Source organism: Hypomesus transpacificus, chromosome 9 (assembly GCF_021917145.1).
Source record: "Hypomesus transpacificus isolate Combined female chromosome 9, fHypTra1, whole genome shotgun sequence".
Classification (NCBI taxonomy): Eukaryota; Metazoa; Chordata; class Actinopteri; order Osmeriformes; family Osmeridae; genus Hypomesus; species Hypomesus transpacificus.
Genome location: NC_061068.1, coordinates 8,482,230 through 8,504,468, shown reverse-complemented (window position 1 = coordinate 8,504,468; position 22,239 = coordinate 8,482,230). Strand labels below are relative to the sequence as shown.

The 22,239-nt window shown below is 41.8% G+C and overlaps 1 protein-coding gene across 3 annotated transcripts in view; it reads left to right on the top strand.

The window, feature by feature from the left end:
* The first annotated feature begins 5,027 nt into the window (after positions 1 to 5,027).
* The window catches only part of fbln2 (fibulin 2), a 34,580-nt gene continuing 17,368 nt past the window's right edge, over positions 5,028 to 22,239 (top strand). For 2 of the 3 annotated variants that reach the window (XM_047025943.1, XM_047025941.1), the window contains exons 1-4: positions 5,939 to 6,023; positions 7,826 to 9,416; positions 20,973 to 21,096; positions 21,247 to 21,376. In XM_047025943.1, the coding sequence (XP_046881899.1) occupies positions 7,922 to 9,416; positions 20,973 to 21,096; positions 21,247 to 21,376 (1,749 nt within the window). In that variant the 5' untranslated portion in view covers positions 5,939 to 6,023; positions 7,826 to 7,921. Of the gene's footprint in view, positions 5,104 to 5,938; positions 6,024 to 7,825; positions 9,417 to 20,972; positions 21,097 to 21,246; positions 21,377 to 22,239 lie in introns of those variants that run through there. The other variant, XM_047025942.1, reaches the window with a different exon arrangement.

Genomic DNA, 22,239 nt, shown 5'->3' with positions numbered 1-22,239 from the left:
ACAGAAACCTTAAACTGAGGCTAGATTAATTGGAGCTACAGTATGTCAAAGTATATAAATGGCCTCATGCAGAGCATAATTTCAAGCATTAAAATTGAGCTTATGTCTGCTATAATATTGAGTTGATCTGAAGAGAGATCAAATTTTAAGGTTGTATGGCAAAAGGGGAGATCATTTTGCTGGATTTAAGAGTGTGACTAGACGGGTGAGACCAGCTGGTATGCTCCAATCTGCAGATATTCCTTCACCCACACCCAAAATGTATTTTTATTCCCAATGTAAATTAGACACATTTTGCAGATGATTATGCTGCTGATTGAAATAATAGTGAAGTGTTCCTCTGAGTCTGCCAAAGGTATTTAAATATAAAGTGGACTCGATGGCTATGCGTCACAAACTGTAGTTGTGGTACAGAATGAAGGTATAAGGACCATTTAGACCCTCCATCAAGCACAATCATGATCCCCCTCTTATGTAATGGCTTTTTTCACCATCAGAAAGTGGAACCAGTCAGAATGATTGTAGTAGTTGGGTTTGTAATGCCATGAACAAAAGGCAACATACAGTATGAGAAAAACAGACATTGTTGTATGTTTGTGCACATGAAATGAAAAGGCCTTGCCTGACTTCCCCTGGATGCATTTAATGCAATTTTCATCAAAAACAAGAGTTTCCCAACCCAGGCAATCAAGCTGTTTTCTAGGCACAGCACTTAACGTGTGGCAAGTGTGGGGACATCAGCATTACTGTGCAGATGGTTGCTGGTGTTATCATGTGGGAAACAGTGGCATTCTGATGAGCTGACGAGACAGACAGAGGCACCTGTCGTCCCAGAGAGAGGGACGTCACTACTCTAGAGAGAGAGAAGGAGAGAGAGAGAGGCCTGAGGGACTGATCTGAAGTTTGAATCACCCTAAACCTGATAAAAAAGTCTCTGACTGGCCTAAAACACACCTTCATCAGCATTGGCCAGCCCCTGGAGGCCTGACCCTGGCCACTTTCATTAAGACACACAGCACAAGCACGGCCTGCTGCATAATCTAGAGCTCAAACACAACACAAATGTCAAGGGAGTTGATCTCCTTTAAACCAGCCAGGTTGTTGTTTTGACATTTAGGCCAAACTTTAATGCTCTCTGATTTAAGCAGCTAATTATTTGAACAAAGTAACATTTTAGTACGTAACAAGTAAGTAGTAAGTAACAAGACTAATGTTTTCCCATTATTTAGTCAAGCAAAGATAGCAGTCTTTATGGAGCTTTGACTGCGGACTGATTAATACACGAGTGTTGTATAAACCAGTTCTGACATTGTGTGTGGGTGTATGTCTGTATGATTGTGGATGATTAACGGGTCTGAAAATCATCTTCTCATTGGACTTCAGATCAACAAACTAAAAGACAAACCCAGAGACGGCTAGGTGCATGAAGTCTCTTTCTAGGCTCATCTATTGACGATAGAACCATTATGGCAATGATAATTAAGTTATTGGTTATTAAATGGTTGTACAGATACGGCACAATCACTTTAACTGTATCGAGGATCTAGGAAGAGAGGATGTCTGCAGTTGTCTCTCAAACAGCATTGTAGTTATCCTGCCTGAGGCTGGGTCCTGTGGATCTGCTGGCCATATGGCCTGGGATCCTTTGTCCCATTTCTCACAGCATCGCTGTCTTTTCTTACTGGGCCTCTGACAATCTGGATTCAACAAGGACACTGGGAGTAAACTGACTGACACTGTGACATTGTTTGATTATCTAGTGATGAGTCATCCACTGGAAAACAATATGGACCTGGGGGAGCTGATGATGGTGTAGTTGGATATATTCTTTCCATTCTTACTTCTCCTACTGTACCTCAAGTCCACGGTGTTATGCTGAAAAGATCTTCAGAACCTGGTCATTCAAATTGCTGTGTAACTGGATATGGTTGTGTTGCGTGGAGTACAGTATTGGCCCTCTGATTACCCCAAATACAGTCTACACAAGCACACAGGAGTCGGGTGGCTGAGTGGTTAGGAAATTGGGCTAGTAATCTAAAGGTTGCTGGTTCGATTCCCAGCCTAGCCAAATGATTTTGTGTCCTTGGGCAAGTCACATCACCCTACTTGCCTTGGGGGGAATGTCCCTGTACTTACTTCAAGTCGCTCTGGATAAGAGCGTCTGAAAAATGACTAAATGTAAATGTACAATGCCTTATGTATACTGCAGCCAGATTTACCTACCATTGCAGGTCTCACAATAGGAGTGCATTTAGAATAAATCGCTGTTTATTTCCCAGCAATACAGTTTCGAGTCATCTGTTGTGATGACATTGAGTCGTGGTTTGCTTCTGGCTTGCTATCTGCAGTCCAGAATGACAAAGACACAGGAAGCCAATTTGTAGAGTTGCATAATTTGGATTCCTCTTCTGTGTCGTGCCACCCTCCTGGAAAACAAAGACCCCAGCTGAGTGCCTGCAGGTAGCAGATGAATATTTCATGAAATCAGGAACTGATTAACTGAGCGGTGCAAATAGATGTATTCAAGAAACTATCCCTCTGAAAAGAAACATTCAGCTCTTTCAGATCTGCCAGGATGGAGATCTGAAGGGGAGGAAAGATAGTGTTCGCCTTGATGTTGCTGTCGTGACAGATATGTCATTAGAAGACAAAGTGAATTTGCCTGCTGTTTCCCAAGTCTTGAAAAATGAAGGTTTATGGTGTCACTAAATTCATCATCTTTGTTTTGTGACACACACCACGATGCCAAACAGGCTGGCCACTTTATCGGTGAGCCCCAAGCTGACACACTAGCAAGCTCAAAAAGCCACATGAAAATAATGCATTGTCCCCTCATGACGTGCTGTGTCTGACTTAAGTGCTTCAGGCTTGAGTCGGCAAAGCATTTTGGGATTCTTAGTGCCTCGTTTTACACAATCGGGTGTCTTGCACACCTTGTTTCTGGACTCAGGACTTTGTAACCAAAGTCTAGGATTATGTGTAACAAGGTTTACAATAAGATGAAGCACTTAATTTAGTCTCATTAACACCATAGACATTATTGTTGAAAACATACACATCTGAGAATGTATTTTTTAGCTTATCTCACGTGTGTCTGACCAGCTTGGTAAATTATGAAGACACCTAAATGCTTGTTCATGTCTACATGTTCAGTTGTACAGCTAAAACGTAACATTTCTACACATAAATGTATTATACAAAATTGTCCTGCTGCTTCAGAAAGCCACATGCCTACCTAACACTGTGTGAGGAGAAACATCCCTGCTGTGCTACGCTAATGGAGAATCCATACCTCGGCTATACACAGACTACCCTTCTCTTCAGTTCACTTTGTTCAGAAATTCACTGTATTGCATCTCCTAGGGATAACTCACTAGCAACATTGGGTTGCCCAGGTCTGCCAAAGCCTTTGTTAGGATCACTTCACACATCCATGGAAAATATTTGGGAGCAAATATTTTTGCAACTTCCCTTTTCAAATCAAATCAAAATGTATTTGTACAGCCCTTTTTACCAGCAATTGATATATGATACGCCTTTTAAAACATGAGAAGGCATGTTTCCGACCTAATGGCATCATAATGCAACAAATAGTATATATTTTAACTATTTTGACTCACTGTAGTTTTCAAACTAAGGGCTTAGTTTACCTAGTCGGGGTAGAAGAGTTTTCTCCAAAGCTAGAAAAGGGCCCTGCAGCTGTAAAGCTTGGAAAGCATGATATCCCCCTTGATTAAGATGCACAGTGTAGGAGCAAGATATGCTAGTCCACAATTCATATACAGTACATGTCAACTTGAAAGATGTGTTACATGACTCTTACTGTCGCCTTTGAGATGTTTGTGTTACATACTGCAGTGTGGTTGACTGGAAAAGTCAAGACAGAATCTGCGCAGGAATTAAGTCCAGGCTTCTTATGATTGTTTTTTTCAATTACAGATTAAAGAGAGTTTATGTGTTGTGCTCAAACCTCTGATGGAATCAAAAGGCTGTTTCAGTAATACGTTGCTGGCAGCCCTCATGTCCCAGTGTCAGAGAAGGAGATAAGCTCTATCTATGAACATCTAGATATTTATTTAATTTAAAGTTCTCACAAAGAAACCATTGAATTTTATAGTAAAACTGTACTTGTGTGGGAGGTCTCTGAAATTAATAGAAAGGCCTCGCTTATAAAGGACTATGGCACTGGTCACCGGTGTGCTCCATCAGCAATCACGGCTCCTCCCATCCTGCAACTGAATTGAAGTAGGACACCAGTGAGGCTGGTAGCTCTTTGATGATCCCACAGATAAAACATTCTCCCTGGGGCTCTCTCAAAGACTTGTCTGTGTTTGATAACTTCCCCCGGAGATCACACTGAGATATCACAAATCTCACCCTCGCGACGGGAGCTATACCACTTTTAGGGTAACATGGTGGGTGAACGGGACCATGCTATGCACATGCAAAGTGCTGGTTGACTCTTCACACCTTGACAATTATTAATGTTGGCATTCAATATAAAATGCCTGTCATACTCAGTAGGCATATCCTAGCACGCTATCTCGTGCTATCTATTAGTTACAGTTGCTGTAGTACTTTGGATTGACAGGTCCACTGCATGTGTGTATGTTTTTCTCTGGACCACAATATCCTTTACCCCCCTCCTTTTTCCTGCCTCAGGCCCATATGGAAGGCTGCTTTAACCCCTTGCTGTGGTATATCTATGACAGAGATCAGACTACCTCCCATATATCTCCCACCACCACCTCAACCACCAACACATCCAGTGTCCTGACAGCTGGTCATGACGGGTTCATTTGGGCTGGGGGATGGAGTGTTATGAACTTCAGGCTTTCTTAAGCACTGCTCAATGCCAAATTTATGGCACTTCAAATGAGAGGGAGTGCTGTTTTCGGCACCAGGAAACTGAGACACGAGACTGAAGAAGTGAGAGTAATTTGGTCAGTTGCCATTTGCTGCCTCAGTTCATGGAGAAATGTTCCACAGAAGTGAAATTATGTGTCTACTCTATACTGCTGTTCAACATACTGTGTGTTGGAACAATGATTTGAATCTTTCAATTGATGTTGAATATCAAATAGACTACAGAATTTTCTTTATGTAAGTATTGGTTGTAAAAATTATTCTATAAAATTCAGCTTGTGATCTGTGTATTCTGTCATAGAAAATCATACTACATGGACAAGCATTTCAAGTCTGTCAGCGATGGAGTTAAACTATGGTATCAATGGGGCGGCCTGGACAGACCTAGGTTTAAATGTCTTTCATCTTTAAGGGGATTGAGTGGAACATGCCTCACTCGCATTGGTCTTGAGCTCTGGATCATGGAAATACAAACAGATAAAAGGATCAAAAGACTATTAGAAACAGTTATGTGAGTGTATGACTTGTTTCAAGTACAGTTGACAGAAGCTGGGGTCTTGGACATGCTGTATAACATGCAGGATACACAGTTTGAGTAATTACTTAGGCACAAAGCTTTTGTTTGGCCAAGGTTGTGACCTTGCTTTTAATAGGTACATGCAAGGTCCTAAAAGAAAGTGTATTGGACATCAGTGAAGTTTGCCACAGCCAGCACTCAGAGGGACTTGCATCTTAAGGGAGAGCCTAAATAATTTGGTTTAGTCTTAAGGAATCTACTTTACATACAGTATATACTGGTATACTTATACAGTGACAGTCATTTTAATCATCTATGGGTGTAAAACAAATATCCAGGCATATATTTCAGTTATTTGACAGGGTACATGATCTAAATAAACATGTAATGTGAAGGCCTGTGCTACTGCATACTTTTCTTTAAAGAGGTGTAAAGCTACCTTGAAGAAATGTATGGCTACGGGTTATCCGATGGAGCATTTGGATCTCAGAAAGTTTTGTACCTCCCACTTGACTAAGTATGCAAGCTGCTAAGGTTTCAGCTGCAATACATTGGTCAACGAGTTCAGACTGACAACTGTACAGCGACTCGCGAGGGATTTTTTCGGACACGCTTCAACCCATGGCAAATCAAAGTTAAGGTAACGCATTCATTAATGGTATCGTCAATTATTGCAATGTTTAAGTTTCACACTCGAAGCAGTGGCTCTGTAAAACTACATAGATTCCGACAACTTGTACACACAGGAATGCCTTAGGAACCAGTTTAATCGATAGCCCATAGGCTGTTATAAACTTCCCTATAATAAATCAAAACAAAATTCGTTAGAATATACGTGTATCTGCTTGATTGATGAAAATGATCATTCGTGCACAAAAGCAACACGTGAGAGCGGTGGTGCACTTTATTTAATGTCGAATGAAATTATTTTTCAGAGATGAGTGGCAAAGAAATCAATATTGAAAAAAGAAATCCATATATCAGTTATTGCTAACTATTTATTTTCCCCTCAGTGATACTTGTTGAGGGAAGCAAAATGCCATTAGCTACCCATTTGTTTTCTTGTGATGCATTTTACGTTCCCAAATGCATCCTTAATCTCTGGGCCAATAAAACGGCAATGTGTTTGTGAATCTGACTGTTGCCAGACTAAGAAATGTTGGAAGAATGTGTCCCCTCCTCTTGGCAGACTAAGTGACATCAGGGAGTCATCAGAGATCAGCTGAGAGCATGCAGAGGAATCCCTTACTGCTTTTGCCAGAGGGAAAGCCTGCAAGTTTAATGACTTGCTCAGTGCGCCATTACAGTGATCAGTTTTAGTAAGAAGGAATACAAAATGTAGAAGTGATGGCTAGTCTTTGGAGTGAGTAAATCATTCGAATTTTGAGTTGGTTTCTTGTACATGCAATGTAGCAATGAAAAAAAAGTCTTAGTGAATGTCATAGTCATCTCTCAACATTGTGTTTCAGAATAGATTAATCTTAATGAACTATATGAAATATTATGGGTATCATATGATGTAGGCCAATCTGGCCAGAGCTTCAGATAGTAGTGTACTAGGCCCCTAACAGGAAGCTCTTTGTGTTGATGTTGGACACCGTATGCATGGTGTGAGGTGCAATGCCATATTTGATGCAAAACACATTTTAATGTTGTACTTCCAATCCTGACAACTATCTGGGATATGAATTTCAACAGTGGGTGGTTTCAAAATGTGATATTAAAATATATCACACTGTTAACTCATAGTGGAATATACCAAGCACCATATCCCTGGGCAAAAGACATGACTAGCCTTCATAATGATAAATTAGAAACAGTTGCTGCATTAAAATACCTCAAAGTCTGTTGAGAGATTAATTTGGTTTCATTGAGGAATTTAGAGAAATTAAGACTATTAAAGTCCTTTCACAATAAAGGAGACCATTTTGGTTATATTTTAGAACCTAAATAAAATAAACAGAGATGTATTATTCCTGATTCTACGGGTGGCACAATCAAGTCTGACTTAACAGAAGAAGTTGGCTATCAGTATACATCTCAACAGTTAAAACTCAAATCTATGTTATGGTTTGTTTAAGATGATACAAGTAGTTATTTTCCAATCTTCCAGGTTCTTAAAGAGCATCAACTACTGATGAACCTCAACCACCATCAAAAAGCAGTTATGAATGAGTGCTTTCCTCATCTTAATCTTAGATTTTCATTCAATTCATTTATTAGGACTGTGTATATTAGAGACCATTGTAAATCATGGGTGACAGTATGCAATCAAAATGTCAGGACTCTGGACAACCTTGCGGTGGTAAAAAGGGGATTAATTTGAAAGGCTGAGCTCAATTGTGAAGCTGGATGTTGGCTGAGACAGTGGCTCAAACAGAGTTTTTCCTAAATTTGAAGCTTTACTATCACTCTCTCTTTCTCACTGTCTTAAAAACATAGGTCCTGAGAGAAGGTGATTCATGAAGGAAGACAGCAGCAGTATCCTTAAGGACTACAAGCATACCGGGAGCTGAAATCTGAAAGTTTTATGTTTGTATGATAAAGTTGGTTCACCTCACTATTACTGAAATGACCCTGTTGAAATGTGTGCTGATCACACTCTGTCTAAGTGGCTGTTTGTGCCAGAGAGACTGCACTGGAGTGGATTGCCCTGTTCTCAACAACTGTATGGAGGAGGTCTTGGAGAGCGGTGCCTGTTGTGCCACTTGTGCCCAGACGGGGTGCACATGTGAGGGTTACCAATACTACGACTGTGTCAACGCTGGCTTCAAGAACGGAAAGGTACCTGAGAGAGACTCCTACTTTGTAGATTATGGAAGCACTGAATGCTCCTGTCCTGAAGGAGGAGGGAGAATCAGCTGTCACTTCATCAGCTGCCCTGAGATCCCCGCCAACTGTATCGAGGTGTCCGAGCCTGCAGATGGTTGTACGGAGTGTTTGCGTATAGGATGTGTCCACAGTGGACAGAAGTATGAGGCTGGTCACTCCTTCCACATGGACTCCTGTCAGGTCTGCCACTGTCCCACCGATGGAGGGAAGCTGATGTGCTACCCAGTACCAGACTGTGACCCAGGCACCCATGTCCAGAAACCCATGTTAGCCCCGACCACTGACGAGAACACCCACAAGAAGCTTCACAATGACCCCTACACCTTTAGTCAGCAAGGTCCTGTGGACCGCTTTTCCAAACCTTACAAGCTTTCACACAGCGATAAGCTGCCTCTCTTCAAACTGGCCCCAGGACACATGGTGGAGGGAGAGGAGGAGGATTATGACTACGACCCCACGTACACTCCAGATCCCTATACTAAGGACTTGGCTGTTCCCACGCGGTCTTCCACCTCAAACAGAGTTATCTCTGTGTCACACCCAGACTGGACACATAAGACCTCCTCACATCAGGGCTATGACAGGGCAGGCAAACTGGAGCTGAGGGAGAGCTATGGAGTTCATGAGGGTACTACAGTTCGAGACAGAGCACAGGTGACTGGCAGAGACAGAGAGAGAGCGACAAGCAGCCCAGTGACGGTGACATTGGAACAGACCACCTCCCGTCCCAGAGAGTTCACCACCAGTATCTGGCCAAGTAGCACTGAAAGCCGGATAAACCCTCAGAAACTAGGGGGGGATGAGGAGGAAGAGGAGAGGGTAGTTACATTGAAGAACATCAGTGGGCCTGTGGGGAAGGATGTGCCTTATGATATTGGTGTTGGGAAACAGGAGAGACATACACCCAGCAGCCACGCTGAGTGGAATGGCAGGGAGCCAGCTAGTTACCATGAAAGAACCACAGTGGAGCCCAGCACTAAATCCCCTAGGAAGCTTGAGCAACACACTCTCCCTACGGTGCAATTCAGCCCCACCAGCCAGCCTTTCCTGAGGCTGAAACCAGATGGAGGTCACCGTCCCACAAAGCAGCCCCAGACTCTGTTTAACCCGAATAGTGAGGACACGGAAGATTTGGAGGGGGAGAAGAAGGAGGAGGAAGTGAAGGACAATAGTCCTGTTTTACTTCCAAAGCCTGGAAGCGGTAAGTAGAAAAGTTATGTATTGTAAAACTTTTTTTTGACTGACAGTTCAAAACCCATTTTTCCATAATAGTTGTTCTTTCAATGGCCATAATCCTACTGCTGATTGTTTTTCATATCTGGAGGAATTCTCATGGAGTTGAAAATGACAACAATAACGTAATACTTGCCCCACGATTCCTCATGTTTACAAGAGCTTTGTGTAAAGTTATGCCCAGTTGGCCCATATTTATTCCCACAACTTACATAGCAGTGTAACTGCCAAACAATCTTTTCCCCCCCCTTGTGCTTATAAATACAAGGCAAAATCAGGATGCGTATCATGACTAGCGTAGCATATCAATGAGGCTCTTTCTCTGTTCCCTGTACATATGAACATAAGTATGCACATGCAACACATGGGGTCTGTCTGGGGCATAGAGCCAAACACTCCTGCTGTGGACATCCCCTCACTTCAGCCTCGTATAAGTCAACACCACCACTCACCCAACAGGCAGCGGCTCGCTGGGCTTTAGTGGCCTGCGCTGCTGCCAATCTGCAGCAGGACATAACCGCAGAGGTGGCTGGAGAGTCTGTGTTGTCTAATAAATCCTTAGAGACCTTGGAGGTTTTTATAATGTTGAGGCATAGAAATAGATTTTTACTTTTGTAGCAAAAGTTTGATACTTTTAATACATTTTCATGGGGGGAACTTTTTTGACACATTATTGGTTGCCACAACTTTAAACATCCTGCATGCGTGTTCTGTATGTGAACATTTTGTCATTTTACATTCATTAAGCATTCCTATATGATGTGGAATGTACTTTAATCAATTCTGTATCTAATATGTACAGCAATAATCATGGTGTAGCTATCTTTGATACAATGTAATTAAACAATGAAGTATAAAGCAATGGAATGCCAACTTATGTTGCTCATTCAACCTTAATGATAAGACTTCCATCTCTTTGGGTTGTTACAGTCAGATAATTATACCCTGACCACATAAAGGGAACATTTTCAGCACCATTTCCCAAAATTACATGTTTCCAGTTTGTGTTGCTGCAGAGGATAAGCCATGGAATAACTTATCTTGCAGTATGCCAGGAGGCTCCAATTCAAGATAAACTGCTTTCTGTAGATAGAACCACTTAGGGCCCTTGACAGGTTGCCTCTCCCCGACTTCTTCTGAAGATACGAGGGCAGGGTAGGCCTCTTTTCTCCTCTGATAACATATGCAGCAGAGCTGTAGTTTATCCCTGCTGACAGTGGATCACCCTGGCATAGCATCACAAAACAATCTGCAAGTTAGAGTTTTCTCCAACATGAAAAATATTGTAGCATTTCCACTAGTCCTTGCACCTTACCGTGGATGTATGATGACTGATGGGAACATCTGGAGGAACAGACGTTTATGTCTGGTGTACTGTAGTGATTTGTTGCTGCACTCCGCTTTGATGTTTTGATGGACACATGATTTCTGTGTATTCAATTTAGCAGCCATTTTGTCCCAATTTTATTTTGTGATCCGGTTTGTTTGTTTTTTCAGCCCCAGTCAGGACACAACTATCACCAGCTTTGGAATAGTATAGTGTTGGATTGTCTGGGGTAAATATATTTTCCCCAGTACTCTGTATTAGCCTGGCTCAGAGGTCAGAGTGGGAAACAGAGTCTGGGTTCCACACATCCCCTGGGATCTATTGTAATCAAAACACTGGTCACACAGTCTGCTCTCTGACAGATACACTGGTCAAGCGCTTCAGACACACACACAGACAGACATATACAGCCTCTGTTTGGTAGGATCAACAGACACAAAGACTGTCAGTTGACTTTCAATAAATCTTACAGACCATATGGGGCACTAAGTACTCATTGGGTGTACAGTATTGCTGTGATGCATATAATCTGTTGGCACCACAATTTTACACTCACTTTTATACTGAGACGGGCACTCATGGCTTCAGCAAAGAGAAAACTGTAATCTGCCACACCTTTATTAGCCTGGCTGCCAGCCCAACTTCTCCCCGCCCCAAAAAAAATTTGGTCGGGAAGTTGGGTCTGGAGGGTCTCGTATTGGGGACCAACTACAGAAAACCAGAATCTGGGCGAACCAATGAAATTGCCAGGGCGGGCTTTATACGATGATGGACAGATGATCAACAGTAACGTAATCACCCACGACACAAAAGAGCGCTTAAGTTGAATTCGTTTTGAACAAACATGGCTACCGCTGGAGATCTGGTATGTTATGATTCTGCTATCGAGTCTGTTTTAGAAGACATCGACAGCGCATTAATTTTGAAAGAGGAACAGCCGTCTTTCCTACGGGATTCGGTAAAAGTCTAATTTATCAGCTGGCCCCGATGGTCGCGAAGAAGATGGGACACAATGAGAACCCAGTGGCCATTGTGGTTTCTCCTTTTCTTTTGTGGAGTTGTAATCCTAAACGGAGAACTTGTTCGTGTATGCATTGCCCTTTATTGTTTCGCTCAAAAAGATTGACCGTGTGAACAAGTACTCCCCCTACCCTTAAATTAATTTTAGAACACCGGCAAAAATAGTTTGTATTCATTCTTCAAGCATACTTCAAGTCTGCTTGCAGTTTAGTCAGTAAAGATTTAGCTCCCTCTCATTTTAGTTCTGTTGACAACAACTATGCGGCGCTTAACATACGTCACATACTCTGTTGCTCTGATTGGTTGTAGATCTATCCAATTGAGCGAAGAGGCATTTGTTTTCCAGGCTCGTTTGAAACACGCCTCGTAGTCAAAGCCTAACGGAGAGTTCTCAGACTCATATTCTGATTAGAATTATGAGTATGATAACGTCAGGCTACACCTTTATAGCCTCTGTATTAGAAATCAGTTGCACACAAGAAATAAATTTATCATAGTGTGTGTGTGTGTCTTGGTGATTTTTGTGGTGTGTAAACTCTTTTATAGAACTGCTGGATCAAAAATGATCCAAAGACAATCTTTGTACCCTGGTGGTGTACATGGAACATGTACATGGAAATGGACATGGATAAGGCCATCGAAAAAACCCTAAAATGTTTCAATTTCTCTAACGTTGGGGTCACAAAAAACTGAAATTTCAAGTAAAACAAATATAATTCATGTATGTAGTTTTGGACCGGATGTTACTTGCCTCCAGGATCACAATGACTCTTACTGAGAGACTTGTTGCTCTTGTTGGTTAGTTGAAACTGACTTAAAATGATTGTACTCGCTGTGAAATGTATTATTGTTGCTTTTTACACAGGTACACCCTTGCACTTTTGAGGTTCATGTTGTTTAGTTGTAACTTGTTTAACTACATGCTCTTATGGTTCTTCCTTTTGGGACTTATTTGGTTTTCACAACGTATGCTCCTTGTTTTGGCTACCTGCCATGTTTGGGGCTATCCCGTTGTTAAGATCAGTGACCTATGCACTTTTGTAAAGCTCTCTTTTGGAAGTCGCTTTGGATAAAAGCTAAATGCATAAATGTAAATGTAGTTTTCTCTGTTTGTTAAATTCCGTGGCTGGTCTTTAAGAAAGTTAAAGTTAAATTAAGTTGCTGAATTACAATCTGGAGGATGTCCACATTAATAGTACACAAAAGCAGAAACACACATTACTAATTAAATGTGATGATGCCATTCCCTATCATTTGTCCAATATTAACAGCATTAGTTTGATTTCATTTGGATATAGACATGCAATGATATCATATGAAAAATATTTTGTATTCATTTTTTTAATTACATTTCCAGAGTTGACTGTGAACAGATTTATTGAATTTGTGGATGGATGTCTTTGTCTCCGCTGTTGCAGTTTTCCCTTGGTGCATCACTATCTTTCAGTGAGTGAGGGAGTTCAAGCCATAAGTAAAGATGGTAAATTGATTCAGTGTGTTCAAACTATCTCTCTGCATTCTTTAGCCATATTCATCATGGAAGTCTGTGTGAAATAGTGTGTGTAACATCACACACCCATCTTTCACACCCTTCATCTCTACAAATAATCTAAGTCGCCCAGTTTGTCACCATTCAGCTTCCACTATATTTTCAGTGAATAAGCTTAACAAACAGAGACACCAAAGTTTTAACCCAACCAGACGAGTGTCAGGTAAAGAGTGCCCTGATTTTGAACCAACTCATTCATATCCACCATGTCTGTCACTGCCTCTGTCCCTGTGGCCCCTCAGCCCTGACACCTGCCGGAGTCAGGAGGCCTCTGTCTCAGTTCAGCTGCCAGTCCCCAGTAGGCCATGCTCTGGGCTGCTCCAGTAGTGGAGAGGGTCTGGTGCAGGGCCCATGTTAGTTACCCTTCCAGCTGGAGATCTTGCCACCGAGTCACAATGCTCAAGATGCCACCCTCATGTGTGTTGCTCTGCTATCACATTAGCAGCAGTCAAAAAAACATCAGCTCCACTTTTTTTCCAAAATGGCCGTATCTCATTTGAATGCACCATACTGGCAGGGGCTCGATTGTGGCCCAACATTAGTAAGTCATTGAGAGTGTTCCAGATGTATGGGCCGCCTGCTCTCTGCTGTTCTGAGCCGGCTCATGCAGATGCAGGCTGCTGCTCTCCCAGTGCTGTGTTGTTGTTGTTGGCAGACCTTGGAGCGTGTGTATGTGCCGGTATGACCCCTGTCCTCATGCAGCAGACTGGGTGGGAAAGGCAGTTTGGCTTCAGACAGTTATCCCCTGACACAGTCTGTTCTCAGTTTGCTACATTACCTTACATCCCTGAGTGGGGAAGTACAACTGTACAGTATTACTGAAGTAGGTTGGGAAATTGTCCTTTTTTGTTGTTGATCCTGCATCATCTAGAGCTGCAATATGACACTAAATACAAACATTGTCACCTTGTATGTATTGCAGTATATTACCTCATCCGTGTGAATGTGTGTCATTTATTGTCATTTAATGTGTGTCATGATGATTTATAAATTGCTTATGGAAATGTAAAAGTTCACACCAGTTAACACGTTGTGATAACAGTCATTTGTCTCTCACAGATGGTAGTGTAATCACTTCACAATATTTCAACAGTTTTGTGAGCTTTTAGAGGCAGTTCAAACCCCTATCTCTGAGCTCTCAACCTGTCTGTTATTCTTGGCAGTCATAGCATTATGTCTGGTGCTCAAGATCTATATATATGGCTTACTCCTTTGGAATATCCCATGAGCTGTGGCAGAGACTTCAGTCTGCACTTATGACCTGTGCTGGATTAACCTTGACTAGGTCAAGCTCTTTAGGTCAAAGGGTCAAACAACAATCCCCTAAATGAGGCCAACCCAGCTCAGCAGTGTTCACAAATCATCAAGCTCTATAACCAGCATTACTGCAGGTATTGACTTGACCGAAGGTGACTACTGTTGTCCTGCTCAGTTAGAGGGCCACAGTGCAGTTAAGATGCTTGACTTCCTGTTATTTACGATGGAGAAGTAGGTCCCATACGAAGCACCCCTGGGTCTGCTCTGTCTGTCTAGGGGACCACTGCCTGGTGATATACTGTACTGGGGGATTTCCAAGAGCCCCAGGCTTTTACTTGAAGTCGTTGTCTGAGTGTGAAAACACTATTCTATTTGATGGATGAGAGGGCCCTGTTATTGAGCCTGAGCCGACGGGGACTATGTTCTGCACCCTAAGCCCTAAGCAATTTTCTGCTCCCCATGGCTCCACTGTCCCAGGGTAAACTGAACTCCTATGAGGGTCTCCTCACACTCACATCCCAGCGCCAGACCTGACCTGTAGCCCTCATCATAGAAACAATTCCACTGGGTAGCGGCTGAACAAACGTCCACGGCGGTCAAAAAGAACTAGAGGCATTGCACGCATAAAAACCTTGTGTGTTGCTAAATCACAGGCTGCATAAACATCTGAACTATGGCCAAGAGAAATATTACATCTGCTAAAATACCGGACTTGGACCTTATCCCATTTGTGTCATACAATATTAGTGTTTTAGGGAAGAAGAAAGGCATCAATACCTTATTTATTTCTATTGCCTGAGGGCTCTTCTCTCTCAGACATGATGTGGTTCTGTAGAGTGAGGCTTGAATTCAAAGAAATGCAACAGTGATTTTCTTATTATTCCTCACAAGAATACAAAATGCCATCTGAGAGTGCCTGCTTCTATAAAAAATATAAAATGATCTTATGTACAGTAAATTAGGCCCTCACTTGTGAGTTGTGGGTCAAATTGATAGGATGTCACTGGATTATGCCTTTTACTTATCTGAAGTAAAGCTACTTGGAACTGATTTGATAAAGTAGACAGGAAGACAGTCTTGTGAAGGAAAAGTATTGATGATTTAGTGTAGCTTTCCATCACCTCACCCAGCCTAACCTTCCTCCCTTTGTTATAGTTGGTTTTATGTTGTACATTGACCACTGCTTTCCAGTAAACCTCTTGTGTCCTTCCTGTGCATAACTAGCAGAGACCTTTGGAAACATAGTCTACTATGAATATCATGTAAGCCTTTGGTAGGTAGTGGTGTTTGTTTAGGACATGAGTGTGAATCCAGTTGGACAGGCGTTCTCGAATCTCTCACCAACTTTACACAGAGAGAATGCAGTGCTCTTCCGGTATACCTTGGGTAATTGCAGTAACAGAACACTATCAGTTTAGTAAACAATCAAGATAATCATCTTTCACTTCTAACAATAACATTTCTGTCGGCTAAGGAATGTGAAACAAAGAACACTTTGGTTGTAGGGTGTGTAGCGTTGAATTGTACCGAGTTCCAGAAAAGTTTGCAAAAGAGATATCCTGATGAGCTTCTGTAGTAGGATCGTTTTATAGTGTGTATGTTTGGATACAGTGTCTAATCCATACAAGTATAAAGCTGCTTAAAGTTATTGTTCATGTCAATATTATTCCATTGAAGTAGTCGCCTGACTACTTTTCGTTTGACACAGAACTATCCTATCATCAGTTATCATTTACAAAAACTCATTTACGTAAACAGAATAACCACCATCTTTACGTTTAGCCTTTCATAGAGTTAGCAATATAGCTTTTATTTGCTTTTACATTCTGACTCAAACTCTGAATGGCCTGGTCATGCATGTCTGAATGAAGCAGGTTCAGTAAGTAGTCCAGGCTTCTTATTGCCAGAAGGCTAACTCTCATTCAAACACACCAACTTCAAAGCCCTGTCTGGTCCATAGCTCAGAACTGAATGACTTGTGTTGGTAGGGTCCCAAACAGACCAGTGAATGATTTTGTCTGACGTTCTGGTATTAAGCATAATAGAGTATAGCAGATGGAAAGTCTTTCAAGGATATGAAATAAGTGACTCAGATGTAATCCAGAACCGTTTTATTGAACTCAGCCATGTCACCGGTCTTCACCAGTCTTTAAGGATCCCTTTGCAAAAGCATCATATACTACTGTACAAGCTACAATTATAAATTCAGTTAATCCATCTGATGCAATTTGACCTTTGTTTATGGCTGGAATATCTCATGAGCATATAGAAACAGAGTTTTGCATTCAACAGTGATACGGTATTGCAGTTACAGAGCATGGTGTTTTTTTATACTAACGTAGAGTAGATGTGGTAGATCCAAAAGGATAAAACCCTTGGAATTTGGTGTAAGCCAGTTCCAGCTGGGTCTTGCTGCCCAGGGAGCCTGTGGAGGCTGGGATGTGTTGACGTGTCTCTGGGAGTGATAGATTGCCAGACATGAAGGAGTTGATGGGAGTTGAGAGACCGGATAGGCATGCAGGGCATCGGTGGAGATTAGCATTGCTACACAAAGCCTCATTATGGTGGGGAGCAACACAAACAAACCTGATGGCTCCATTGTTCCAAATCCTTTACAAGAGATGCTGAATTGTATTTTCCCCTGGAGAAACAGAAAGCATAATAGGACAAGTAGAAAAAGCACTCCTTACTGTGTATTATGTTGTCTTTGTCGTTGAGTCTTGAAGGCTCAAAGACGTTTGAAAGAAGCTAATGAAAGTGGTTTTGAATATACATTGTACTTACTAAACTCTACGATAGGAGTATAACTTGGCACTCTAGTATAATGTCTTCTTCTGAGGTTTATTAGATTTTCGAGTCTTTGAGTTTGAAAAGTCAATGACTTTTCTGCTTGACCAAAAACAGAGAAGTAAACTATTTCCACTTCACCATAATCATATTGATGATGAAATATCTCTTTGGATTGCTGATTCACTTTGTCATGCTGGTCCCATTGCAAATGTGTCACCAGAAATGCAATTTATATTGAACTATGCATGAAAATATCCCTTTGAACAGTTGCTCTATGAATTTGAAAGTAATTTTGAGCCTTCCTTTAACCACAAACCATCGGCCAAAACTAAAACTTGTTATTGACAGTATACCATTTCCATTCACACATTGACTTTGAAATACTTCTACTTTTCAGGCACAAAGACAGACCTGTTTCAGTCAGTTGGAGATGGTGGTGAGCACATGCTTTAGTCCAGTCATTCCCATCTGTTTTACAGATGAGCTCCTTGTGATTTAAACCACGAGAGACAAGTCATAGAAATGACACTGCTTGGCCAGCCATGTGGCCATTTAACACTGTACCAGTCTGTGTGTGTGAGGAGGTCATTGTTAAGGAGAGGCATAACAGGCTGGTCTCAAATCCATCTGCCATGTAGCTTCAATTGACTCCATATGAGAGTAAATGATGATTTATATTTTATATTAATGAGAACATAGCTGCTGATTTGATCTTAGTTTCAGGGCTGAGAGGGCAGACAACTTGTGCTTAACTCAAATGTTGACCTACAGTGAATGTGTTTTTTATTTGAATGTTTATGAAGGCCTCGTTCATTTCTCTAAATGTCAAAACTAGTGTTGGTTTGGTGACACTCTCCAACGAGGGAACATACTGTGTTCCCCTGCTAGATATGTGTATGGCTTCTTCATCGTGGACCAACATTGATAGATAGCATTCTAAATGTTTTGAGGCAAGAATATCATACATGCATGCCAGAGTGGTGGGAGCCAAGACACTTCCACATCCTGACGTTGCATTTTTATGATTGTATTAAACTGACACACATTAAACACCATGAGAACGTAGTCAATTCATACATGACCTTGCACAAATAAACACATCAAAACAAACATTCCTGTCAGGAAAAAGAACATCAGTCAAGTTTATGTCTGTTAAAAGATGGGAACTTCTGAGGTAGAGAGGTGACGTACGCCCAGCGCTGGTATGGCCACTTGTTTCACGTTCACTTTCCACTCCCCTCTTACATCAACTAGGACTTCCTTTCCTGTGTGTATGTGAGCATGCTCTAGACCAGGCCTGTAAGAGCTAGAAGTGATCTAGCTGTAGGGAACAAAACGCCAAGGACGTTCAAGACATACTGATTTGGTTTGGTGAAACTACATGGTTAGTAATCCTGCTGGTCATTTCAGAAGCAGAAAATATATCAAAGGTTAGCTCTTTGTTTACTTTAGTTTCTCATAAATTAAGTTATTGACAAAAGTCTGGTGTCTCAGCTATAAATAGATGTCCATTGTTTCTCTGGTAATTAGTGGACTGTTCCTGAATGTTAAGCTGCAACTGACCCTCCGGTTGAACCTCATGTTTGGTCTCTGGCAAGCCCTCCTGGAACATACTTCACATAGCACTGGGAAGCGCTACTGGGTTCAGCTCTCGTCTGGTTTAACTGACAAAGAAAAACCTTTGAACCTAGGTGAGAGTTGAACTGTATGTTTCCATCTATTTGGACTGAGGCTGTAAAGCCCTCTTTAAAAGCATTAAATGGAAGGCCATTAAGGAGGCCTTGTACATTCTAACCTCACACTGTACCTGCTCTTGAAATCTCTGTATCTCCATAAACATCCTTTATTGAATGATGGATAGGCAGTGTGTCTTTCCCTTCACTGTTTGATAGATAGAGAATGTACTTTGGTAGATGTATACACTTCAGCTGTATACAAGTATACAATACACGTTTTCTTGCTAAGGAGAATTGTGAACTTTAACGAATATATATTCGTTTTTTTTTTTTTTAACTAAGTAATATATATTATTTTAAGATACAGTATGTGGCTTGTGCTTTTTTAAATGATAAGAAATGGGTGCTTGTTACAGAGCCTTTCATATTTACTGAAGACAGAACCTATAAATTATGCAAAGTAAGCTGCTGACTTTCTTTGCTCTGGATGATTATTTACTCGGCTTTAAAGGAAGCGTGCCGTACAATGAACTGAAAAGAGCTGGAAGAATAAAGGGATGTTCAAAGACAAGCTCAAAATGAAATCCATTAAGCATTAAGGTGTCAGCGTTGCTGACGTTTTGCCTTTTTCATGTTGAAATGAGGGTAAAATGGGGCCTGTACAATGTGGCCTGTTTGCATAATTTTGCCATTATTGTTTGAAAATGTTTCCTCCTGACTCCTATTCTTAAGATAGTTGAGTGACAAAACTGTGTGTGCACGTGTGATGTGACACAGAAAGACAGATAGTGAGGATCTCCACAGTGCAGCGCTGCACCAGCCTGTGTGTCTGTACCCCTGATGACCAACAGGGCAGCATGCCGGGTGGCGCCTGAGCAGCAGGGGACAGATGAGTCCTGCAGGATGAAGGCTCGGGGATGGCAGCCACGTCACTGTCCCTCTGTGCTGAGGCTGACGTCAGCAGTGCCTGCTTCAAATAAGCCCTGATTGAAACTAACACGGGTGATTCACTGCAACACGGTTCAGAAATGGGAGGTATTCATTTAATTACAAACGTAATGATTTCCTTCTTTTTTTTCGGCTCACTCTTTTATCGTTTGCCTAAATTGATTACATTGAATTTGCTACCCTTTTTCTTGACAAGGGAGTAGATCCAGCAGCAAATTGGAAACGATTGACATAATTACTGGAATGTTATTTGGACATTTGTTCATTGACAGTATAGATTTGTATTTCTAGAAAGGTTACAAATAGTATCAAATTTATAAATTGTATTCCATGAAGAGCGAGCAAAGGTCGAAAGCATACTTGGCCCAGTGTCAGCTTTATTTCCCATTAAAATTTTACATTCATCAAGACGTGAACCTGACTTCCACAAAATACATTTATTTCTTCTCCTTAATCCCTGCATGTGTCTCTAGTTGTCAGACATCCTGTCAGTAAGGATGTGGCAGCATGCATATAACCTTTATGATTCAGACCACCCATCGCCAGACCGATACTCTCTCAATCTATGTGGTGACAGTCTGGTCATGGGACTGATCCCTCTCATGTGAGAAATATGAAATCCCCTCCCTGGACGTCAGTCATTGTAAACTAGGAATGTGTGAGGTAAAAAGATACAGGGGATGGAACAGACTGTAAAATATTTTCCTGTCATCAAGGCTGTGAATTCTCGCTCAGCTGTCAAACTCATGAAGAGAGGCCTGTGGCGGCTAGACGGAGTACAGTAGGTGTCTGTCTGAGGGTGCACTGTACCTGCGGACTGTGTCTCTCTTCTCCCCTCAGTGTAGCAATATTGCACTGGGGTGTAATATGATACAAGCTGTTGGATTTACTACTTATGTGTTTTGATTTCATAAATCCGGCAGGCTGTATGTGAAAGTATGTGTCTGTGGTGTACAGGTCCAGGTGTTTCTGCTAAAGACCTGGTGGGGAGCTGCTGTGAGGTTGGCCAGAGGTGGGCAGTGGAGCACAACCACTGCAATCACATGCCTCTGCTGAAACATGACAAATACTCAGTATGTAGGTAAGTCTGATGTTTTCACAGTTTCTGGAGTCATTCAATGTGCTTCATCCAAACTTTGACACATACACATTTTGTTCTACAATCATCCAAACTGACATGTCTGCTCTGTTGTTGTTGTTGTGTGTTGATGTGTGTGTGTGTGTGTGTCAGTGTTGCTCAGCAGCAGTGCTGCTCAGGTTTTCTGAGGGAGAACAGGTGTCTGGCTGGAATGACTGCAGCGAGGGGGGGAGACGTGTGTGAGGTGGGAACTGGGAACCAGTGCACAGAAGACTCCCACCAGGCAAGTCACGTGTTCCTGCCCCCCAGCTATGCCTTAAGCCACAGGCCCACAAAGAAACTGTGAAGTTCTACATTCTGACTGAACTGTAATAGTTATGTCTAGAGAAATATGGTACTTAAAAACGCAGACAACTGGATATGTTGCGCTATGTGGATATTCTCATGATTGCCTTCAATCAAGTCTCTCGGCAAGCATACCATCTGTGAAAAGATAGCCTAAATCAATATTTTATCTAAGACCTCTGTGTTAAATGGAACGGAAACCTTATAGACAATTCCAACCATGCAGTCCCACCCTTGATTTAGTCCAATCAAACACTGGACATTCTTTGGCTCCTTCTGGATAATGTACTGAATGGGATGAAAAACAAGTTAGGTGGTTAGTATAAGAATCTGAACTGTTTAATCATGCCTTGGAAGACGTTGGTGTTTGGCCTCGGTAAGATTTCAATTTCAGATAGTGATGCCAGTATCAAAGTTTTGTGGAAAGGTCAGAGAGTTTATTTGAGTTTGTTGGAGATAATTTACTTTACTTGCCGAATGGCCTTATACTCGATTGGACCTCCGTTCATCGCTGAAACCTGAGAATACTTCCATACGGGGAGAGGAAAATGAACTTTTTTTTTTGATGTCAGTTAAAATAAAAACTGTGTTTCTCACAGAGAAGACATGTTGATTTGGCTCCATGTGTTTCGGGCAGCAGAGCAGAACCATTGGGTGGGGTCACTGTTCCAGCAGGGTCTGTCAGAGGGACAGTCTTGGCCTTCTCTTCTGCCTGGGTCTCAGCTTCAGAGCCTGGCAGCTAATATCTCTCAGTAACAGAGCCATACTTACCTATTTAGTCTCGTATTTCCTGCCTGCCTC